This window comes from Mercurialis annua, linkage group LG4 (genome assembly GCF_937616625.2).
Source record: "Mercurialis annua linkage group LG4, ddMerAnnu1.2, whole genome shotgun sequence".
NCBI lineage: Eukaryota > Viridiplantae > Streptophyta > Magnoliopsida > Malpighiales > Euphorbiaceae > Mercurialis > Mercurialis annua.
The window spans coordinates 37,077,940-37,099,276 of record NC_065573.1 but is presented as its reverse complement, the minus strand read 5'-3'; the positions used below and the strand labels follow the sequence as shown (position 1 = coordinate 37,099,276).

The following is a 21,337-nucleotide window of genomic DNA, read 5'->3' as shown; positions in this document are numbered from 1 at the left end:
TTTGCCAGTTTTCAAAATTTAAAAAAAATATTATAATTTAATATATAATTAGTTATGATAAATAAAATAACAGTATAATTCCTCCTGATAGTATATGAAATGAAAAATATTCAGAAGCAGTTTACTTTATCATTTAGGGTAAACATTAGGGATATATTTATATCTTTTTCCAAATGAGCATTATAAATGGCAATAGATATATTATATTGGGATGTAAAACTGATACATTCAAATTAATTATATAAAATTAAACAAAACTATCAAATTGAAATAAATTTATTAGTTTTAAAAGTTTTAAATAAATTTATATAAGTCACAAAGATTTTACCTATTTAAACCATTAGATCTACAACCACGAAATGAAGATCTCATGTTTGATGTAATTGCAATATTTTTACTCGTAAAAGAAACTCGTGATTTTGTGAATACAAATAAGTTCTGTTATCCATTCATTTTGTAACTATCAAACATAAATAAATGAAATTGAAATTTAAGATATGATTTGAATTGATATATTGGAGGAAACTAAGTCAAATAAAAATTATAATTATAATTATCTAAATTTATTGTCTCTCTGTTTAGTGTTCATTAAAAATAGATTGAGGAAAGAATCAAACTAGTTACTTGTATTAAATAATAATTCCAGAGCTTCTCTCGTCTGTTTACCTCTTATATAATTAACAATGGGATAAGAATCAGAAGTACACACAATTAATAAATTTTCAATATAGTCAGCATGTAAAAAATTTACAATGTCTAATTTTTTTCACCAATAAAAATTACTCGTAGAACCTAATAAATTTCATGGAGAAAGTGTACAAAAATTCTGCTACAATATTGTCATGAAAATTGTGATAGTATCATTGTTAAAGAAGTTTTACATTAGATGTCCACTTTTTATTTTTAATTAATATATTAAGTAAAATTATTTTATATTGATCAGAGCATCAAATTTTAAAATTTATGTTGTAGTTGCAAAACACGTTAAACTTTAGGATTATTTTCACAATTTATCGTATTCTATATGATCTATTTTACTATTAGTAATTAGTCATCAAAATAATATATATATCTTCATTTAAAAAATATTTTTTTATTAGCAAAACAAATTGTAAATATACCATGGGCATCTTCCTCAGGCATAATAAGCCTTTTTTAATTTTATTATTTCAAATACACCTTTAAATTTTAAAAACAGTTTAATTATACCTCCAAACAAGCATTAACACCGTTTGGACGAGGGTATAACTAAGCAGATTTAAATAGTTATCAGATTTTTAAAATAAAATATTGAAGAGGAGTTTATTTATTTTGAAGGTAAATATTAGGGATATATTTATATTTTTTCCTCAAAATTAAATTGTGAGAGAAGCCCATAAAACAAATCTTGTCACTCGTTCTGTAGCGTGTTGGCCTTCATTGTGCCACATACTGTTTGTATGGCTACAATTGGTTTCTCTCAAATTTAGCCAAACCCCACTTATGTTCCATATAATGATGCAACTCTTCGTCACTTCAACTTCTCGCTCTCTTCAGGTTAGTTTAGTCGAACTGTTTTGAGTTTCTTACTCTTTTTATCCGTTGATTTTCATGTTCCGATTGCTCCTTTTCTTTTGCGGGTTGGTTCGTTTTGTTTTTATTCCTAGCTGAGTATATTTCTCGTGTTTTTTGGGTCAAGCTTGTCCATGTCATCTTACTGTGCTGACTTGATACTTGGCTAGATTCTGTATAGATGATTTTATTGTTGATTGATTGAATAGTGTGTAATTGTGAAGGGATTTTTAATATGCTGTGTGGTTTATGATTATTGAAGTGTTTGTAAGCATTTTATGATGCTCTAGTTCTTGGAATTCTTGCAACATACTGAGCTAAGATTGTTTCAGAGCTAGATGCTAAAATTAGAAGAAAAAAAACTGTAAGTTTTTAGGCAGAATTTGTAGAAAAATGTTCCACAACTTATCTTACTTAAAAACCCCCTAATCTGAAATGGACTTGCTATGTAATATAACTCAATGACTGTATTATAGTATGCTTCTAAAATAAGAGTTCTCTTGGTATTCTCTTCTCTTAAGATTTTTTTTCACTCGAGTGCGCACAGTACAGTAGTTGACCCTGAAATCATGTGGTGGTTGTATTTTGTGTAGCTTTGAGCTGTTGTAAGGGAAATGCTGGCTGGTTTCATATCATTCTTCTATTGATCTTTCCCATGGCACTTCAAGCAAACAAGGTTTCTGGCAGAACTTTTGTGAGTCCGAGGACAAGTACCTCTAGATCCTATGGAGCTATATGCTCTTTTGCAAAGTCAATGCCACAATGTAAGCTACAGTCTCAAGATCATGGAATTGAGTTGCGGCAACTGAGCAGTGCTCATCTCTTGACAGCAAAATTAGGTTCTGGTGATAATTTGTGGGGAATACATGTGCAGTCAGTTAGTCACATTGCCTTTCGGAGGTCATCCACATTGTGCCATTCCACACGAAGTCCTGGGACTGAGGAGAAAGAACGTGTTAGATCTTATGGTGATTGTTCTGATACCAGGTCACATTTTTAAATAGTGTTTGTAATTTTTACTTTTCAACTTCCATTCAACATCAAACATTTTTCCATTTAAATGATTGGACTTTCTTTTTAAAATTCATGCACACTATACTTCTTTTTTTGTTTATATTTCATAAGGGGGAGTTGATTTCTTCTTGTTGCATGAAAGGATGCACTGATATGAATTCTGGGAAATATCAGTGTCCTATGGTCTATCCCACCAGACAACCAATATTGAAACAGAATTCCCGACCTTCTAGGCATTTGGTACATGATGGACCGTTGAAATTGTGTTGTCACTTCTTATGATCTAATGGTAAGGGGTCATTAGGTTCAATATAGTGTCGAGGTTTAAATTCTACCATTGTGGAAATACAGAAATGAATCTGTTTCTCTGTTAACATAGAACAGTAGGGTTGAATGCTGATGAAATAGAAATTGTGTAACTGCTTTTGCAAGCTGAAGCATATTAATTAAGCACATATGTGCACATCCCTGTGGGCATTTGTGGAGTAAATGAACATATGTCTTTTGTCAATCTTAATACTTGAAGTGGATTTGCCATCGCCTATCACAAAGAGCATGTATGCTGATTTTAAGACATTAATATATCATAAACTATATAAATTTGAGAAGCGCCATTTTAATGTTTCAGTCCTTTTCTACTTTTAGAAATAAATGATATTTCATGATTTGGTTTTATGACACTAACTGTTATAAATCTTGAGACGATAATCTTGAGTGATATACGTACAATTGTTAGATATGTGATGTTTCATTCTAATTTGAAGAAAATGATGCAAAAAGAGATTTAAGTTTTGTAGTTTTCCATGATTTCATCTTTAACATGGTTGTCATTGGTCTATGCATCGGTGCTTCTTGCTTGTTGATATGCAATTCTTTTCATATCCTGTTGATATTCTACTCCTTGCACATCCATGTATGCATCTGTTGACTATGTGGGGAATTTCTTTGAACTCAAAGTACAAATGGTATTGTCAGTGCACAAATTAGAGAAGAAGATGAATGCTCAGTTGCGTCTGGGACAATTCTTCACCCAAATCAGGGATTAGCTGAAGCTTGCAAGTTTGTGTACAATGATGCAAAGTTTGTAAATGAAAGAGCTCGTCACGACATGATCTTGATCTCACGGTAAATTACTTGCTTCATGTTCTCCTTATCATATATGATTAGATTGTAATGATTTTCAGTCATCTCCTACCTTTATAATAGCCTATACAAGATAAAAAAGCAAACGTTTTTGAAGCTAGAATAGTGCAGAAGTCAAAGCCACACCCTAACAGAAATTTTCTATTAGGCTGTGGCTTAAAGTAATGGATTAACAATAACTTGGTTCTTTTCATATTTTTTATATTTGGTGTCTCTAATTATTTTGGAAGTTTTCCCCAAGGAGATTTTTATTCACGGTTTTTCCAATTTCGTTTTCAGTGGAATTATGAGACTGGATGCCCGTGCACGCAAAGATATTGCTATTATTAGCTCAGGCTTTCTTAAACTCGATGGTAAATTCCTTTTTTCTTCTTCCTCCATAAATGACATATTTACAAGGAATTTGAAATACTATATTACCTTTACTGTTGCTATCTAGACACTAGAGTGGAATAATTCCCAATTTTGTGCGATGGAGAATGTCATATGGGCAATGAGTTCCCGATGAAAGCTTTTGTAATTTTTCTTTTCCTTTTATACTCTCGGAGAGTAGGATGAGCTATGTTTTCTAAAAAAGGAAATTTCCATTTAATTTTTAGAAAAAAAGAGTAATGTATGGTAAAAGTTTTAAAGTAAAGGAAAATAAGATAAGGTTATTATTAATTCTTACCCAACTCTTCAAAACTTTTGCCTCCTAATAGTTTTTTCATTCCAAACATGGGTTGAAAGCTACAACTTTCTGAAACCCTCCTCAACCCTCAATCTGAAAAGGCTGGAAGTAGACCGTAAACCTTAAGCTATTAACACAATGGATGGGGAGACTATATTGTGAAACTGGAAAGAAAAAAAGAATTTAACCTTCTATATATGATGTTTAAATCCCTAATTGTTTCAGGATGTCTTTATTCTAATTTTTTTTATTTCCGTATCGTTTTTCTCCCTGGTAGCTCGAGCAAGACAGGACACGGAGAAAATTGATCGCAATGTGAAGAAAAAAGCCGAGCGTCTTCATCGTCTTGCAGAAGTATGTACATGGGAAAATAAGGTTTTAAAAAAAAAACAGTTGTACCTATTATTATTTAATGGTTATTTTTATCTTCCTGCAGATTTTAAAGGAAAGAGCTGAGTCTAGACTAAAAACTGCTGCTGATAAGCATTGGAGTGATGGAGCTTTAGAGGTACTGTACCAGCGTCTTTTCTGCTTCACGGTCTTTCATAATTGCTTCGTATAGTGATTAGTGAATATGGATCTAGAAGAAAATGTCCGGTATAAAAAATATTATTAAATGTCTCTGCATTTAATGGTGTTCGTATTTTAGACAGTTAAGTTATCTTCTACTTTTGATTCAAGTGTTAAAAAAATTCAATCTTGAGTACGAAATATATAGAAGAATGTCAGGTTGTGCTCTTCATTAGTAGCTGCTTTTAACTCTCTCGTATCATTTAAGCACAGCGATAACATTATTTTATCCCTTGACGTTGTTAAGTGACGTATTGTTTCAGGACTATTTTGGTTGTTTGCTAGCTGTATCTCCATGTAACACATGCAATGTTGCCATTTGTGTTTTCAAATTTGTTGCTCTTATGGTCATATATGCATGAAACACAGAAGTTCATATGGATCGGGCAGAGAAATAGGGAGGGAAGATATTAGCTTTCAAAAGATTGAGTAAATGATGAAATAAGCAAATAAATGGCCAGATTGGAGTCAAATCGGGAAAAGTAATCCTTTAATATGTTGTTTATATCCTTGGTCAGCTTTTCTGTTGGATATGTTTGTTTTATGTGCTCTGAAAAATTAAACCTTGTATGTGGTGTGGACGTCAAATATGATATATGTTGATAGAACCTTCGTAATTTTTTCAGGCAGATATACGCCGTGCTGACTTACGTGCCAAGCAACGAGCAATGGAAGATGCCCTAATGGCTTTGGAGGTGAGTTTCTTTCCTGTAGGCGTGCTTGTAAACATAACTTCATTTCACTTCTTTATTCTCTACATTGGATGACTTACCTGTAGTATTGCTGTTAATTTGTTACTACTATATGTTTGTTTTTCTTATATTGTCAACTTGCCTCTTGGCAAAAGACTATTTACAAATATTAAATGATGTTCTGCGTGCAGTTTGTCAAGAATATCCATGATTTGATGGTGAGCAAAACGTACAGCTTGTAAGTTTGTTTTCAAATGACTCGTCTCCCTTGTCTCTTTCTTTTGTTTAATCAATATTTGAACTCTCCCCTGATTTATGTAAAATTCTTCAACCCTGAACCCACTAATTTCTGAGGTTTTATTGGATATCAGCTCTCTGCAGAAGGAAAAAGGTTCAACATCAACTAATGAGTTTCTGGGACGTATTATGCTTGAGAAAAATGGAAGGACTCTGGATTTCTTTCCTGGAGAAATTTCTACAGATCGCATTACTGCTATTCAGGTCCTTATATTAATGGCCAATTTGAATGCAGTTTTCTCCTCCCATTCTCCCGGGAATCATAATTTAACTGTCATTTGAACTGATGAATTGCAGGAAGCTTATTGGGGTATGGCATCTGCATTCTCTGAAGCTGATGGTATTGACTATACTGATCCTGAAGAGGTCTGCCACAGTGTCCTTGGTCCTAAATCTAATTCAATTTACAAATTGATGTTATTATGATCACTATATTTGATTATTGTCCTTTTCATATCTGGACCAGCTTGAGTTGTTAGTTACAACTCTAATAGATCTTGATGCAATGGACGGCAAAAGCAGTGTATCTTTATTGGCAGAATGTTCAAGTTCTCCAGATGTTAATACGAGGTATGGATCTTGCGCACAACTTTCTTTTTCGATGATTCAATGTAATGATACCTGATTTTCACCTACATTTCTTTAAAAAGGAGTAGCAATCTTATTATAGTTCATACTTCTTAGTGTACCTATTTAATGAAATGGATATCGTGGCATTTATAAATTCTTCTTTATATCCCTTGGTGCTTTGGAAAACCAATCCACAGAGTCGCTGCATCATATGATCGTCCATGACTGTTAGTTTGTTCTGTCATTTCCAGTACTATACCTATGTAACCCTTGCCTGCTGGAACTAGAAGTACTAAAAAATGAATCCAATAAATTTTGTTTTGTTTGATCTAGTTCATGAATCCGGTCGTTGCATAAGAATCTCTCAACTCTTTTTTTCCAGTAGACATTACTTCTGTCATCCGAGTGTTTGTAATCACTTCTATTTTGTTGAGCCTGTATCAGAACCGTATTAATGGATGTTAATTGCTGGTATGGAGGTAAGCTTTTTAAGCTGCTTATCATGCTGCTGGATGAATTCTGAAAAAGATGGAAGGATATGAAAATTTTACACATTTAAACTTCTTAATGGTTGTGTCGGTTTAGTCAATAAAATCAAAAACTAAATCATTTTATAAGAGAGAGAAAATCAAACTATACCAAATATTTATATTAAATGTCGGTTTGGTTAACTGAAGTTTATAATTTTCTTCGATTTGGTTTGGTTCAGTTCAATTCATATAGGTTTGGATCAAAATATATATGGTAGCTAAATCTATACATTATTAATTTACTTGCATATTTATTTATTTGTAATTTATGTATATATCAATTATCAAAATGATGTCGTTTTGGAGTTTGGTTTTTCAATTAGTTTGGTTAATCAATCATAAAAGCTAAACCAAAATCGAAAGCCAAACTTTCTACTCATCCACATTCAAATCAATCATGTTTAACTATTTTAATCAAATCAGAATGAACTTAGGTCTGGTATGGATTTGAAAAAGTCTAATTTGGTTTTTGCTCAGTCCTAGATGTATCTGTTCCTGGCTCCTGCATGACTATTTTATTTGGTTAAGTACTGTATTAGTTATTTTTTTCTTATGTCTGGCGCTCAGGCAAGCATTGGCAAATGCATTAGCAGCAGCCCCATCAATGTGGACACTTGGGAATGCAGGCATGGGAGCTCTGCAGGTACTTCACATTTTTATAACAATTAGCAATTCAACACTTTTTATTTCCAATAATGTCAGTCAGAAACGTACACTGGCTCTCCTTGCAGAGACTGGCAGAAGACCGAAACCCGGCAATTGCTGGTGCAGCATCAAGAACTATTTATGAACTGAAGAAACAGTGGGAAATAGAGGAAGGAGATAGCTGGAGGTTCATGATGAATAAAAAATTTGAAGAGAATGATGCAGCTGACCAAGAAGATACAGAATGAGAATTGAGCAGCACATCCATACACTTAACACTGTAGATATGTATTTGTAGACAGTAGGTCTATAAATTACAGGTTTAACCCATTAATCCAACCAGATGTAATGAAAAGGGCCATCATATTTTAGTGGTCCTTTAAATTTATATCCAAGTTATGCTCAAGGATTTAGATCTGCCAGTCTTATTCCAATTTCAGGAATTTATTTGGTGGATTCTACCAGCTCGTTCTTCATGGATCATGTGCAAGAAATTTCCTATGAAATATGTGCTCATATTTGTACCATGTACAAGCATTATGTAAGGCCATTTTGGCTCCTAATTGTTTACAGAGGTGTGTATTTGCTTTATTAAACAAAATTACAAACTTAACAACCATATTTATAAAAAGTAAAGGTGTTTAAGAAATAAATGAATTGGCCCCCTCAGCCTGAAGGGCTGGTTTTGCCCATGGTTTGCTCATGAGAAGCTCCATTATGTGTGTATTAGAGGTTCATAATTATGATACTCCATTCCAATTGTTATCATAAGTTCTAAATATCCAGCATCTACAAACATCCCACATGGTTGCTAATTCCAAATTTGATTCAGTTTAGGTCCACCATTACACCTTTGCATTGTTGATGAGCTCCATTTCATCACCATTTCATTTTCACAAAATTGTAGGCTCCATATCATTCCTTAAGTTAAGCTGCCAAAACTATGAATCTGCAGTGAAACGACTAAAAACTAAACCGTACTGAATCAATAATGATCGATTCTGTTCATTATTAAACTATATTATTCTTAATTTTAGCTTACTTTAGTATTTTTAAAAAGGAAAAATTGCTACTGTATTTCGATAAAACCAAACTGAACCGAACCATACGATAGTAGAGCTCTAACTAAAAGTCCAATGCTGGACCTAAATTCCTTTAAAAGGATAGAAAAAGGAGAACTGAGCCTTGAGAACTTTTGGCACATTGACCCTTAAAATAGTTTAAGAATTGCATTTAGGAGGTTTGTAATGTATAATTAAATTAGGTTAATTAGATTCCTTAATTAGCACTCTGTTAGTCTGTAATCCAGGCATGAACTTTTAAAAAGCAAAAGCAGAAACAAAGGGACCATTAACCCTAATTTGATCCACTTTCCCTCTCTCTTTTCTTCAATCACTTTTTCTTTCCATAATGTCTGCCACTGTTTGACACCTATGTTTCTTCATCATTCTTACCACCTTTGCTTTCCCTTTTATTTTTCAATATACTTACTATCCCAAGTTTCTCCCCCTTTTTTCCTTATAAATATCATTACAAATTGTACATTTTTTTCTTTTTAATTTCAAGTGCATGCATTTGAAAGAAAAAGTTATGATGCTATAACCCCAAAATATTTTATGTATAGTTGATACTATTATACTAGAAATTTAAATGTAGCTCCGTATTATTATTCTGTAACCCACAGTTTTTTTAATTATTACAATAGAAAAGGAAAATCGAATTTAAAACTCTTGAATCGAATATAATGCCTTTAGGAACCACATTTTTTTATGTTCTCTATAGTTTTATGTTTCAAAATGTGGTATTAAGTTTTTCTCCTCTTAAATATATATTTTTTGATTATCCATTTAAAATATCTTTCACTTTATTTGAGCAACTACATACCTTAAGTTCCAAAAAAATTATTAACTAATTTACTTAATGATGATTTCCAAAAAAGTTCTTTTTTAATAAACAACTAGATTAATTTGGTTAAAATAACTATTATTCACACGAATAAATGCTTCTACTTATGTTTATGTTTCAATAATTTTTACTCATAATATTAGATTTTTCATTATGTCTATCTAAACCTCACAAGTCTGTCCAAGCAAAAGGAAAAAAAAACAATAACAATAAGTTAAATTTAACTTACTAAGTTACTATAAGCAATAGTTATAAAATTAGCTAATAAATATAACAGTATATATACAAACATAAAAATAAAACTGCATGCACTGAATTGATAATTTACCAGTTTATAAAATGAAAAGAGAAAAAAGAGAAAAATAATAATTAATAATGTTAAAAACACATGAAAATTTTTACTACTTTTTTTTATATAATTGGAGGGAGGAAGGGCGCTTATGGAAGTAATTGATGCCACGACCTAATAAATTGTTACCCAACGTTTATATCATTTGAACTATAACTCATTGGTTGAAAATTCTTACTAGTTACTAGTTAGTAGTTAGGTAAAATGTCAATTATCTATTATCCTATTTACCTTTCATTCTTGCTAGAAATGGCATCAAAGATGACTAAAGAATCTATCTTAAAGAGGCAAATAAGTAACAAAGCTAATATAAGTAAGAATTTAGAATTAATCAAGAGAGATTAGTTGCTAATTAAAGAGAGCGTCTGTCTTAACAGTGGCACTGCAGGTGGGCCCATCTGTATTTTACAGAAATATGGCCCATCTCCGAAAGAATGTGGGCCATATCTTGCGCGTGTTTCGCCAAAATCAATTAAAGTGGGACACTAATGCCTAAATTGGCTCTGTTTGGATGCAATGATAACATTGTTCTTGCTTTAGTTTTTTTGGTGTATGATTCTAAATTTGAATTTCTGTGATATTTTTAATTTTTTAAATAGGCACATAAATTTGTGAAAAATAGCAAAATTTCTCCCTATACTATAAATAAAAAGGCATGGAATTTTACTTTCACGCGTTTTTAATTTTTTATTGCATAAGATGAGTGATTTATTTATTTTATTACAATAAAAAAGAAGAATCATGTTTGAAATTTACGGCCGAAATATAATATTAATATCACTTGATACTGTAAAATAGAGGGGAACTTTATAATCCAGTGCTTTATTTTCAACAGATTAGTTTTAGTTTCATTTTCTTAAGTAGATTAAGTAGCAAAATATGGATAGCAAAAGAGGATTACATAGAATCCGTAGGTTTTACAACTATGTGACAGGCCAGACTAGAAAGTGTCACCTTTATTATGACATTACATTAGTATATAGAATATAGTTATTCATTATTCAACCCTTAATTTCTAAAGTATTAGTAGATTAATTTCTAAAGTATTATTAGATTCACCAATTGGGCATAAATAATTAGTGCAATGATTATTTGCAATTTTTTTTTAATAATTGAGGAGAAAGGAGCGCTGATGGAAAAAAATAAACCATGACTTTGACAATTTATTACCCAACACTTATATTATTTAATTTACAGCTAATTGGTATTTGCAAAATTTGAATCATGTATGCTGAATCATGCACATATAAAAAAACCAAAAATCACTTTGGAATACAATTTTGTACGATCAATAAATCGGCCATAAGAGCACCATAGTGGTATAATGTCTTGAAGTTCAGTAACGGATTTAGTCAAATAAATAGTTCGTACACCGAATTAGTAATTTCAAGAAAAAATCGAGCACGATTTATTGTTTTTACAAATGTAAAATCGTAGCTAATGAATAATAATACAAAATTCTATTATTAGATTAGATTTGATTAAATAACAAATAAAAGTATCAAAGCAAAACATGACAAACATTCTTCAGTTTCCTCTTCATATCTCTCTCTTTCTCCATTATCATCTCTCAGTTTGTGTAAATAAACCAAAAAAACCCGAAGAATATAGAATGGCAGCCAACAAATTTGCAACCATGCTGCAGAAAAACACCCACAAATTTACTGTAATTCTAGTGTATGCACTTCTCGAATGGATTCTAATCATTCTCCTTCTCTTAAACTCTTTTTTCACTTACCTTATTACCAAGTTCGCCAACTACTTTGGCCTTAAACCACCTTGTCTTTGGTGTTCAAGAGTTGATCATGTCTTGGAATCCAAGAACAACAATTCTTACAGAGATCTTATATGTGAAACTCATGCAACAGAGATTTCCAAGCTTGGTTACTGCTCAAAACATCGAAGATTGGCTGATTATACGCACAGTATGTGCACTGATTGTTCGGTTTCTCGGCCTAATGATCATACGAATACCAATAATGAGTGTGTTCCGATTACGGCTTTTCTTTCTTGGATTAGTAGCAGGGAAACACTTGAAAGTGGTGACGAGATTGTTAGATGTTCTTGCTGCAATGAGAACTTGAACAACAGCAGCGATCTTTATCCGCCGTTTTTGTTGTTAAAGCCTTCCTGGAAAACTTTGAAGTATACCCAGAAAGGTTTGGTCATAGAAGCAATAGATGATGATGATGATCGGAATGGAAACGATGATGATCTATGTAAAGATGATAAACTAGGACACTACAATGAACGAGAAGAATTTCAAATGCTTTCTGATGTTGGAAGTTTTGGTCTTAAAGATTCGATAGAGGAAGAGTGTTCGGGGTCTGAATCGAATTTGCGTTGCGAGGAAAAGGACGGGAATGCAGATCCGAAAACAGATATTACTTACATTATAGAAGAAGATTTTTATAGTATGGATTTCCGTCCTCGATCTTTTGATGAAGATATCGTGCAGCAGCGTTGTCTCGGTGAAGAAGATAGATCATTTGAGATCATCAAGCTGAAGTCTGACAGCAGTAATCTTGAGTGTGAATTGGATCGATTAATTCCGGTCGAATTGATAGATTCGTCAACTTTTGCAAATCACGGATCATTCGTTTCATCAAAAGAAGAAGATCTGGGAAATATAGATGATCATCAAGATGAAACTTTTGAATTACAGATTGAAAGAGAAGATACTGTGTCAGAAAATCAAGAAAATACAAGTTTTGCAGAAGTTGAAAACATGAATGATGGTGTGAAATCTTCAGCTATAAATGTGGAGGAAATGATTAGAGATTTAGTCGGTGAGGCCTGCGAACAAGTTATTTCTCTGAAAGCTGCGCAATCTATTATCGCTTCAGTCAACAATGTTGAAGTAGCAGACACAGAAGAAACAGATGTGATTGAAGGTATGGAAAAGTTTTTCTCAGCTTCTGTTTTTCTTTCCTAATACATGCTTTCAATTCAATATATAACTAATGTTCTTGTATTACTGTTCAACTAAAATAGCAGTTCATCAGGCAGGAATTAATGACTTCGTATTGTCCGTTGATCAGACAAAATCCAAATCCTACATAGAACTGTCTGATCGTGAAACCAGCCAACCTCAAGAACAAGAACCTCCACGAGGAGATGATGCAGAAACTCGTATTGCTCAAGAAACGCACATGGTTTGTGATGATAATGGTAAGCTGCATCCATATCATTTTCTATTTTACGAATTAGACATTCATTTTTGCAAAAATAGTAAGAATTAGGAAAGAACAGAGTTTGATACAAGTTTTTAACTTCTTAGGTTTACAAGAAAAAGAAAAGACTTCAATGGAAGAAACAATGATCTCAGCTGATAAGTATCAGGAGATAATAACCCAAGATTCATCTACGCGATCAGAATCCAATGATGCGGATGAAGAGAAGTTCCCCGAGACACCAACATCTGTTGACAGTCTTAACTACTTGCATAAGAAATTGCTTCTATTTGAGAAAAGAGAATCAGGAACAGAAGAGTCATTAGATGGAAGCGTGATAAGCGAGACTGATAGTGCAGATCCAGTTCAAACTGTTGAAAAGCTGAAAACGGCTCTTAAAGCTGAACGGAAGTCTTTGAATATTTTATATTCGGAACTGGAGGAAGAGAGAAGCGCTTCTGCAATAGCCGCAAACCAGACTATGGCCATGATAAACCGGCTCCAAGAAGAGAAAGCAGCAATGCAGATGGAAGCATTGCAGTACCAAAGGATGATGGATGAACAATCTGAATATGATCAAGAAGCTTTGCAGCTTCTTAATGAATTGATGATGAAGCGAGAACGAGAGAAGCATGAGCTTGAGAAAGAATTGGAAGTATATCGTAAGAAAGTTTTGGATTACGAAACCAAAGAGAAAATAAGAGTGTTGCGAAGAAGTAAAGACGGCAGTGTAAAGAGTAGAAACTCGTCTGCTACTTGCAGCAATGCGGAGGACGTTGATGAGCTATCTATTGACCTTAACCGCGAAGAAAGAGATGAAGGCAGTAACTATAATAATACTCTTGGTGTTGAAGGTATAAATTTAGAGGAAATAGCACTAGATTGTGTAAACCAAATAAGTTCGCTTGATGACTCGTTGGCCGAATTCGAGGAAGAGAGGTTGTCTATTCTAGATCAACTTAAGGCATTGGAGGAAAGACTAATTTCTTTGAATGAAAATGAGCAGATTGAGGACAAAAACTCAGTGGGTAGTTCCTCAAAGTATAGTGAAAAGGGATATGATGAAAGCTACGAATTGAGTACTCCGGAAGAAAACGGGACTTCACAGGAGTTGGCGAAAGATAAACATTATACACATAGGAAAACCATGAGTTCAATGGCAAAAAACCTCCTTCCTCTTCTGGATGCTGCTGATAATGAAACTGAAGAAGGGTTAAGATTTGAAGAAAATGCAGCATCGGAATTTGTTGAAATGGAAAACTCTTTCCTTTCCAATTTAGAATCAGACATCAAGAAACTAGCCCTTGAAGAGGAAGTCGATCATGTGTACGAAAGACTACAAGCTCTTGAAGCAGATAGGGATTTCCTAAAGCATTGTGTGAGTTCAATAAATAAAGGAGATGAAGGAATGGAACTTCTCCAAGAGATTTTGCAACATCTGCGGGATCTGCGAGCAGTCGAACTACGGGCAAGGAACATGAACGATGATCCTCTGGGGTAAAGTTTACACTTAAAGAGCCAATATATTGAACCTGAGATGTGACATTATTTCTTTCTACCACAGCAATTCAAGGAACAACAAAAATGTCAAAAATATTGTGGAACTCCATGTTTTCTGCAAAGTTCCAGGAAACTCTGAAGGAGGGGGCATTCCTGGATAATTTTGATTGCATTGACAATCATATGCAGACTAAAAATCTAATGTCAGCATCATGCTCTATCATTTGGTCTCGGCTTACTACAAGAAAAATGTAAAGCCGAAAGTTTTGCAATATTTCCTCCAAGCTGCCTTTTCCAGGCAACGGAGAAAGACAAAGAGGAGTGCATAAGTCTACCTAGTTTGAGTGTGTAGGTTAGGTTTTACTCGGAAAACAAATTTGGTTTCCTTCTTATTTTCTTGTTCATTTGTTTTCCATAGGAAATACGGGGAAGGAGAAGAAGGGTAACTCTTCCTTCTCCAGTTTGTTCTCGTGTCCCGTATATCATATGGGTTGCAGTAATGTGTCAATATTTGTAAGCATCAAAATTTCTGCTTGCTTTTACACTAGTAACAAACTTGTGAATTCAAAAGCTTTGTTTGCATACTTGATTAGCAGAAATTGTAAACATGTTCTGCACTTTGCATGAATCGTAGAATCTCTCTCGTGGTTAACTCCTATTTTTTCTTACGTCTACATTATCACTTCCTGATGATATTCGACATAGACTAACATGCAGAAAATATCGTACTTGTTTTATTCAGTTGGCATATCTACAAAGCTAGTTATCAAATTCTAAAAGGTAGCAATTCCGGTACAAAATCCCAATTCTGTTGTGTCTACAAAGAGTTTATAATGGTGAGGGTTTCATATGCATGCAGGCTCTTGCGCTTTAACCCAATTACAATTAATTACTCTCACCAATTAGTCAATCAATAATGAAGTCCCAATTATGAGAGACTGAGTACTGAGAAATGTATACTGGAAAACTGTAAATCATGATATTTCACTAGTAAAATTGTTAATGGAAATCTATCTAAAAATCCAACTTCAACAAATTAGGCTCCCATGGATAAAAAAGCAATAAGATTAATTAAATAAAGCTCAAAATTACCTCTATGATCCTTATTGGAAGCACAATAAATTTACTCAACTGAAAACTCAAACAACATAGTGTGCTTGTACTTCTCTCCAGGATGAACTACAACTGAAGGAAAATTTGGTTGGTTAACAGCATTTGGAAAGCCCTGAGTCTCAAAACATACTCCTGAATGTTTGTCATAGACAGCACCGCCTTTTCCAGAAACGCCATTGACATAATTTGCAGTATAGAACTGCATGCCAGGAGCATCAGTCCACAAGTTCAACACTCTACGACTAGAAGGGTCCTTCACCTTAGCTGCATGTTTTAGGCCTTCTTTATGTTCTCCGCTATCAAGGACATAGTTATGGTCATACCCTAAACCCTCGACTTCACTGATTGAGCTTCCAACTTGCTTTTCTGAAGTGAAGTCAAAAACTGTGCCCTTAACCGGCAAGAATTCTCCAGTAGGGATCGAGTTCTGGTCTACTGGCGTTACTTTGGATCCCCATATTTGAACCAAATGCTCTAGCACATTCCCGGAACTGTGGCCCGCTAAATTCCAGTAGGTGTGCTGAGCTAAGTTAATTGGAGTAGACTTATTTTTTGGAACTGCTTCCATCTCCAGCCTCAATGATTTGCTTGAGGTTAGTGTATACTTAGCAGTTACAATAACATCTCCGGGATATCCTGGTCTCAGGAACAATTTTAACGTCACCATCTATTTAATACAATGTTGAGGAGATCATGAAAATGTATAAGTGCTCACCTTCCTCGCCGTCATGACTTTCATATTTGAAAGTAATTGACGGTTGATCGCTGCTTTTATTATGTTCCACAATATCCCACATCACTTTGTCGAATCCCTTATTACCACCTGAAGAGTAAGGGCCATTAATAATTGACACAATACTTACACATCAAAAAGTTACAATAAAAAACAAACAAAATAATTTTGTAGATTATGATTCCAAACTCAACAAATTATAAAAATCATAATCCAAAACTAAAGGACCGCGCACAGAGATTGATTGATTCATAGATGTACGAAATGGCTGAGAATCATTACCATGGAGACTGTTTGGGCCATTGTTTATAGCCAAAGAGTACTCCTCCCCGTTCAGGGAGAATTTCCCGTCCTTGATTCTATTCGCGACCCGTCCCACAATACAACCGAAATAAGGTGCATTCCCTTTCTGCTCAGTGAAAAACAACAATAAATTTCATTAAGAATTATTCTTCAAAGTAAAGTAAAAAACCCTTGTTAAACACACTCTATTTTGGTCATAATAAATACTAAAAAGATTAAAAAACAAAGTTCTATGGCATTCAAAAGTTTAAATTCAAACTGAATATTCCGTTTTTTATTAGGATCATTATGATAGAATAGATAAAACTGACCATATAGGCTTCGATTGAATCAAACCCAAGAACAATATCATCAAGCTTCCCTGTAATGCGAAATCAATCAAGAAACAAAATTTATTGAATTGTTATTAACATGAAAAATAATAAAGAAAAGAAAACCTTGGTTATCGGGAACAAAGAGGGATGTGATGGTGGCGCCATAGTTGGTGAGATGGAGATGAATGGTTCCATTGTTGAGTTCAAAGAGCTGCTGGCTCATCTTTTTTATTGTTTGGTTGTGTTTTGGTGGAGTGTTAGTGTTAATATATAAGTAGAAAAGTGGTAAGCGGCTCGATATCGCTTAAGTAAAGTTTTAGAATTTGAGCTTTGTGTGCGGTCGAATTCGGATTAATCACAGCCAGGCCTTAAAAATCAGATGGACAATAAAAAAAAATATAAGTAGGAAGATCAGAGTTAAAGATTCTGATTGTCAGTTGCGTTGTGTCAGATAAGTCTGTCCTATTATAACGTTTGGATAAACATTTTATGAAATCAAAAAGGCCAAAGGTACACAAGAATACTTTAAATTATTCAAAAAAAACCTATGCACTCTTTAATTTTTCTCTAGACCATTTAAGTCTTCATTATTTTCAAATTGTGCAAAAAAATCCACTAATTGTTTTGTGAAGAACATTTAAATCATTTTAATTTACTTTTTACACTTGGCCTTCAAGTTTCTGGTAAATATTTCAAACATTAAAATTATTTTTGAACCTTTTTCTTATATGTTTATGAGATACATAATTAACGAGTGTTTCTAATGGTGTTGGATGAAAATATTTATTTGTTCTATTTTGAAAAGAAAAAGGGTTTGATTAATGCCCAAAATTAGTTTAAAGATTTAATAGTTTCATACAAAACCACAACCTTTCAAAAAAATTCAAATTTATCACAGTTTTAAATTCGACGAATTTTAGGTGAGAATCCATGAAAGATTTGAATTTTTATTAGTGGTCGTAATAAAATTAAAAAAACAATATAAATACGGTGATTTAATTTGTAATTAACTCTTACACCAATTATCTTCCATGCCACTTTCTGTTAAGCTAGTCAGTAAATTTTTTTGGATTTCAAACGGCGATATATTCAGAGAGAGAAAATTGAAAGGGAGTAATTTTATATAACAACTTTTGAAGGTCGTGATAAAAATGAAAAAAAATGTAGAAATTAAGTGGTGATTTAATATGAAATTAACCTTTGATCATACTACAAATATAAGTTTTACCTTTAACCTTCATCAATTGTGTTGACAAAATAATTGTATACTACTTATTTCATTCGGGAAATATATTGAGCCACATATCGATTTCATTTTCGACGAGTCTTTAAATGAGCCCAATTGTTCATAATCAAACTTTTAAAATTTTCATCAAGGAAGAAAAATTAACTTTAATAAACAAAACAAAACAATTATACAACATTAAATGTATTTCTAAGCAGATGAACAACTAGATTTATTTATCAAACCGTAATGAGATCCAGAGAGAGATAAGAATTTATAGTTTTTATTAGGTATAAAAACTAGGGCCGATCGGCCCTTTTATTTTTTTGGGTATAATTAAGCCCTCTTTATTTTTAAAAAGAACAAATAACCCCTTTTGTCCAACACCATTAGAAACACTCGTTAATGGCTGACATGTCTTTCATAATCATATAGGAAAAAAGTTTAAAAATAATTTTAATATTTAAAATATAAACCAAAAATTTAAGGGGGTAAGTGTCCCAAAAATAAACTAAAGGGGTTTATTTGTTCGATTTTAAAATAATAAAGGTTTAATTGTTCAATTTTAAAAACAAAAGAGCTTAATTGTGCCTAAAAAAATAGGGCCGATCTGTACTTTTAAAAAAAATCGAGAGTTTTTTTGTACCTTTTGACTTTTATTATTAAGAAAACGATGAAAACAAATAATATTAAAAAAAGAAAATTAAAGTAAACTTGAAGCTATCATTATAGATAAAAAAAGTAGTAAAGAAGAAATACTAGGATTCAAACTCTAATTATAAAAAATTGGAAGATACAAGTTTGTCATATCTACATATAAGCTAATTTTGCAGCTCGCTTCTCTTAATGATGAGAGCACGATTGGATTTAGTCCTCATAATAGCCCTCCGCCTAGCTTTCTTCAATGGTTGTTTCATGATTTTCATGGCGTTTCGTATAACTGTAGTGTGTCATTTTCTTGTTGTTATACTTTGTCTCGTTTTCTTGTATAGAAAAACAAAAAGACAAGTTAAATAATATGTTATTTTTATTTAAAATTCATTATCAACTATCATTATATTTTAAAATAAATATAGCATTTAACGAGAATATAATAAAAAGTAAAAATAAATTTACAAAGTTTAAAATATTAAATATTAATTAATTTTAACTGTGAAAATAAAAAAGAAAAGAAATGATTTGAAATAGAAGAAAGTGGCATAATGCCATGTCATCGATCTAAGTGGGGAGTATACTGAAGCAACATCTAAGCCGTTGGATGATGATCAAGATCAATAGCATGAGTCCCTAATTTGATAGTTAGCTCAACAAATTTATAGATCAAACAGCAAGTAGAAGAGTTAATGAGTTGTGTAAGATTTTAGGAAGAATCTGAATCTTTGTTGGATGAAATGGAAGCACTTCATCACCTCTACACCCCTCCACCAGTCCCTCCTTACCCTCAGGTTTTTATTACATTCTTTCCCATCACCTTTTTTTTGTAGCTTTATTTATTTTTTTGTGAAATTTTAAACTAATTAAAAATATTTGATTTGTAATGATCCTTGAAATTATGTCTATGATCTTCATATGCTGCTGTTTTTGTAATTGATTGCATTACATATGGTTTCTTGTTGTAGAATTTCTGGTATGAAGTGTAAAGCAGCTTCATCAGTTCATTTTTTTTGACAGTTTGTTGCATATTTTGAAGAAAGATGATGTCTTTATGTTAATTTGTTACTGTCAGTGTTTTATTGTGTCTTATGTAAGAGAAGTAGGAAGGGTTTTGTTTGTGATCTGATGAATTCTAAGTTTTTCTTTTGTAAGACAACTAGGGGTGGCTTTATTTTGTGATCAGATGAAAGCTAAGTTTTTTTTTTACATTTCCATGCTTTATATCTTTGAATTGCACGGAAACGAAAAACGCTGAAATAGAAAATGACAAATACTATTTTGTAAAAATAGGTTATAAATGCAGAGTTTCAGAAGCATTTCCGGGAATGAAAATGAAATGCCGAAATGTAGTATTCGAGAAGTTTCCATGTAATGTAGTTTGGCGTATATCATTCTAGTTTCATTTAAAAAGAAAAATTATTTCTGTTTGTTTGAAATTTTGTAGTGAATCTGTTTCATTTGTATTTTTCTCTTTTTAAGTTTTTGACTTTGATGTAGATGATATGGTCAGCAATTACGGCACTTGATGAGCAGAATGGCTCCAACAAGACATCTATATCAAAGTTCATTGAATCAACATACGGTGACTTGCCTGCCGGTCACAGTCAACTACTTTCTCACCATCTAAACAGAATGAAGGAAACCGGCGAGTTGGTGTTTTGGAAAAACAACTACATGAAACCCGATCCTAATGCACCTCCAAGGCGTGGTCGAGGCAGGCCGCCTAAGTCATCTAAGGTTACACCGCCAACAGGCAGTGTTGAAGAACCCGGCAAACCTAATGCACCTCCAAAGCCAGTGAAACCAAAGCCCGCAGGAGCTGCAGGAAGTGGAAGGCCGCGAGGGAGGCCACGCAAGATTGCGCGCACCATGGAGGATATGCATGGGACTACCACATCTTCATCAATGGCAATGGCTGGAGGAAGTTGAAGCCCGACTCTGTAACTGAAGAGAGTGTTCAAAATTAGGTTGACTTGGAGTATCTTTAGTAGTAATTTCTGGACTGACCTTTAGTAATGTAGTAAGTTGTACGGGTTAGGTTGTGTATGTGTGCTTGTAGAATCAGATGGTCATAGTTGTTGTTGAGGAACTTTAACTTATTTTGTAGATAATAATTTGCTAGTAATTAACTTGGAACAGTTCCATTTCCTTTATTAAATAAATTTAACTTCTTTAACTCAATTTAGTTTCTATTCCTTCAACAATTCATTGATTCTTCACTGCTCAAATTTAAGATTATTGTTGTGACTGAATGGGTATTGCGCAGCGGAATTGAAATCATCGTAATATAATTCTACTATTAGCATAATTGAGAGAGTAAAAAGTTTCTTCTTGCTGCCAAAATATTTGAAAAATAGGGGAAATCTTTGAACTTTTAACTTGGCAA

General features: G+C 33.0%; 4 protein-coding genes across 5 annotated transcripts; 3 read left to right on the top strand and 1 right to left on the bottom strand.

Moving 5' to 3' along the window:
• The first annotated feature begins 1,406 nt into the window (after positions 1-1,406).
• Positions 1,407-8,252, top strand: LOC126677390 (senescence-associated protein AAF, chlorolplastic). The gene is made up of 13 exons (XM_050371974.2): positions 1,407-1,536; positions 2,145-2,538; positions 3,541-3,690; positions 3,988-4,061; positions 4,656-4,732; positions 4,815-4,886; positions 5,575-5,643; positions 5,832-5,878; positions 6,012-6,141; positions 6,235-6,303; positions 6,404-6,507; positions 7,605-7,680; positions 7,769-8,252. Exons 2-13 carry the CDS (start codon positions 2,207-2,209, stop codon positions 7,928-7,930), a joined length of 1,362 nt encoding a protein of 453 aa, XP_050227931.1. The 5' UTR covers positions 1,407-1,536; positions 2,145-2,206; the 3' UTR covers positions 7,931-8,252.
• Positions 8,253-11,432: 3,180 nt separating this feature from the next.
• Positions 11,433-15,237, top strand: LOC126677155 (myosin-binding protein 2). Of its 2 annotated transcripts, none has more exons than XM_050371643.2 (3): positions 11,433-12,830; positions 12,931-13,107; positions 13,217-15,237. In XM_050371643.2, exons 1-3 carry the CDS (start codon positions 11,450-11,452, stop codon positions 14,608-14,610), a joined length of 2,952 nt encoding a protein of 983 aa, XP_050227600.1. In that variant the 5' UTR covers positions 11,433-11,449; the 3' UTR covers positions 14,611-15,237. The 2 variants fall into 2 exon arrangements, with proteins under 2 accessions (XP_050227600.1, XP_050227601.1); XM_050371644.2 differs by having other exon boundaries at positions 11,434-12,830; positions 12,934-13,107.
• A 329-nt stretch (positions 15,238-15,566) lies between these two features.
• LOC126677156 (uncharacterized) lies at positions 15,567-17,435 on the bottom strand. Its single transcript, XM_050371645.2, has 5 exons — positions 17,196-17,435; positions 17,070-17,119; positions 16,738-16,864; positions 16,438-16,545; positions 15,567-16,358 (listed from the first exon to the last, which is right to left on the bottom strand). Exons 1-5 carry the CDS (start codon positions 17,293-17,295, stop codon positions 15,733-15,735), a joined length of 1,011 nt encoding a protein of 336 aa, XP_050227602.1. The 5' UTR covers positions 17,296-17,435; the 3' UTR covers positions 15,567-15,732.
• Positions 17,436-19,607: 2,172 nt separating this feature from the next.
• Positions 19,608-21,132, top strand: LOC126677672 (HMG-Y-related protein A-like). The gene is made up of 2 exons (XM_050372416.2): positions 19,608-19,742; positions 20,449-21,132. The coding sequence occupies exons 1-2, from the start codon at positions 19,689-19,691 to the stop codon at positions 20,878-20,880; spliced, it is 486 nt and encodes a 161-aa protein (XP_050228373.1). The 5' UTR covers positions 19,608-19,688; the 3' UTR covers positions 20,881-21,132.
• Positions 21,133-21,337: the final 205 nt, after the last annotated feature.

Excerpts from the sequence above, each read along its gene's own strand:
- LOC126677155 (XM_050371643.2), top strand. The coding sequence starts at position 11,450 with ATGACAAACATTCTTCAGTTTCCTCTTCATATCTCTCTCTTTCTCCAT. Across the intron at positions 12,831-12,930 it reads AGAAACAGATGTGATTGAAG|CAGTTCATCAGGCAGGAATT; the intron begins GTATGGAAAAGT and ends CAACTAAAATAG. Across the intron at positions 13,108-13,216 it reads CATGGTTTGTGATGATAATG|GTTTACAAGAAAAAGAAAAG; the intron begins GTAAGCTGCATC and ends TTAACTTCTTAG.
- LOC126677390 (XM_050371974.2), top strand. The coding sequence starts at position 2,207 with ATGGCACTTCAAGCAAACAAGGTTTCTGGCAGAACTTTTGTGAGTCCG. Across the intron at positions 5,644-5,831 it reads ATGCCCTAATGGCTTTGGAG|TTTGTCAAGAATATCCATGA; the intron begins GTGAGTTTCTTT and ends TTCTGCGTGCAG. Across the intron at positions 5,879-6,011 it reads GTGAGCAAAACGTACAGCTT|CTCTCTGCAGAAGGAAAAAG; the intron begins GTAAGTTTGTTT and ends ATTGGATATCAG.
- LOC126677156 (XM_050371645.2), bottom strand. The coding sequence starts at position 17,295 with ATGAGCCAGCAGCTCTTTGAACTCAACAATGGAACCATTCATCTCCAT. Across the intron at positions 17,120-17,195 it reads CTTTGTTCCCGATAACCAAG|GGAAGCTTGATGATATTGTT; the intron begins GTTTTCTTTTCT and ends TTCGCATTACAG. Across the intron at positions 16,546-16,737 it reads TGGCCCAAACAGTCTCCATG|GTGGTAATAAGGGATTCGAC; the intron begins GTAATGATTCTC and ends CTTACTCTTCAG.
- LOC126677672 (XM_050372416.2), top strand. The coding sequence starts at position 19,689 with ATGGAAGCACTTCATCACCTCTACACCCCTCCACCAGTCCCTCCTTAC. Across the intron at positions 19,743-20,448 it reads CAGTCCCTCCTTACCCTCAG|ATGATATGGTCAGCAATTAC; the intron begins GTTTTTATTACA and ends ACTTTGATGTAG.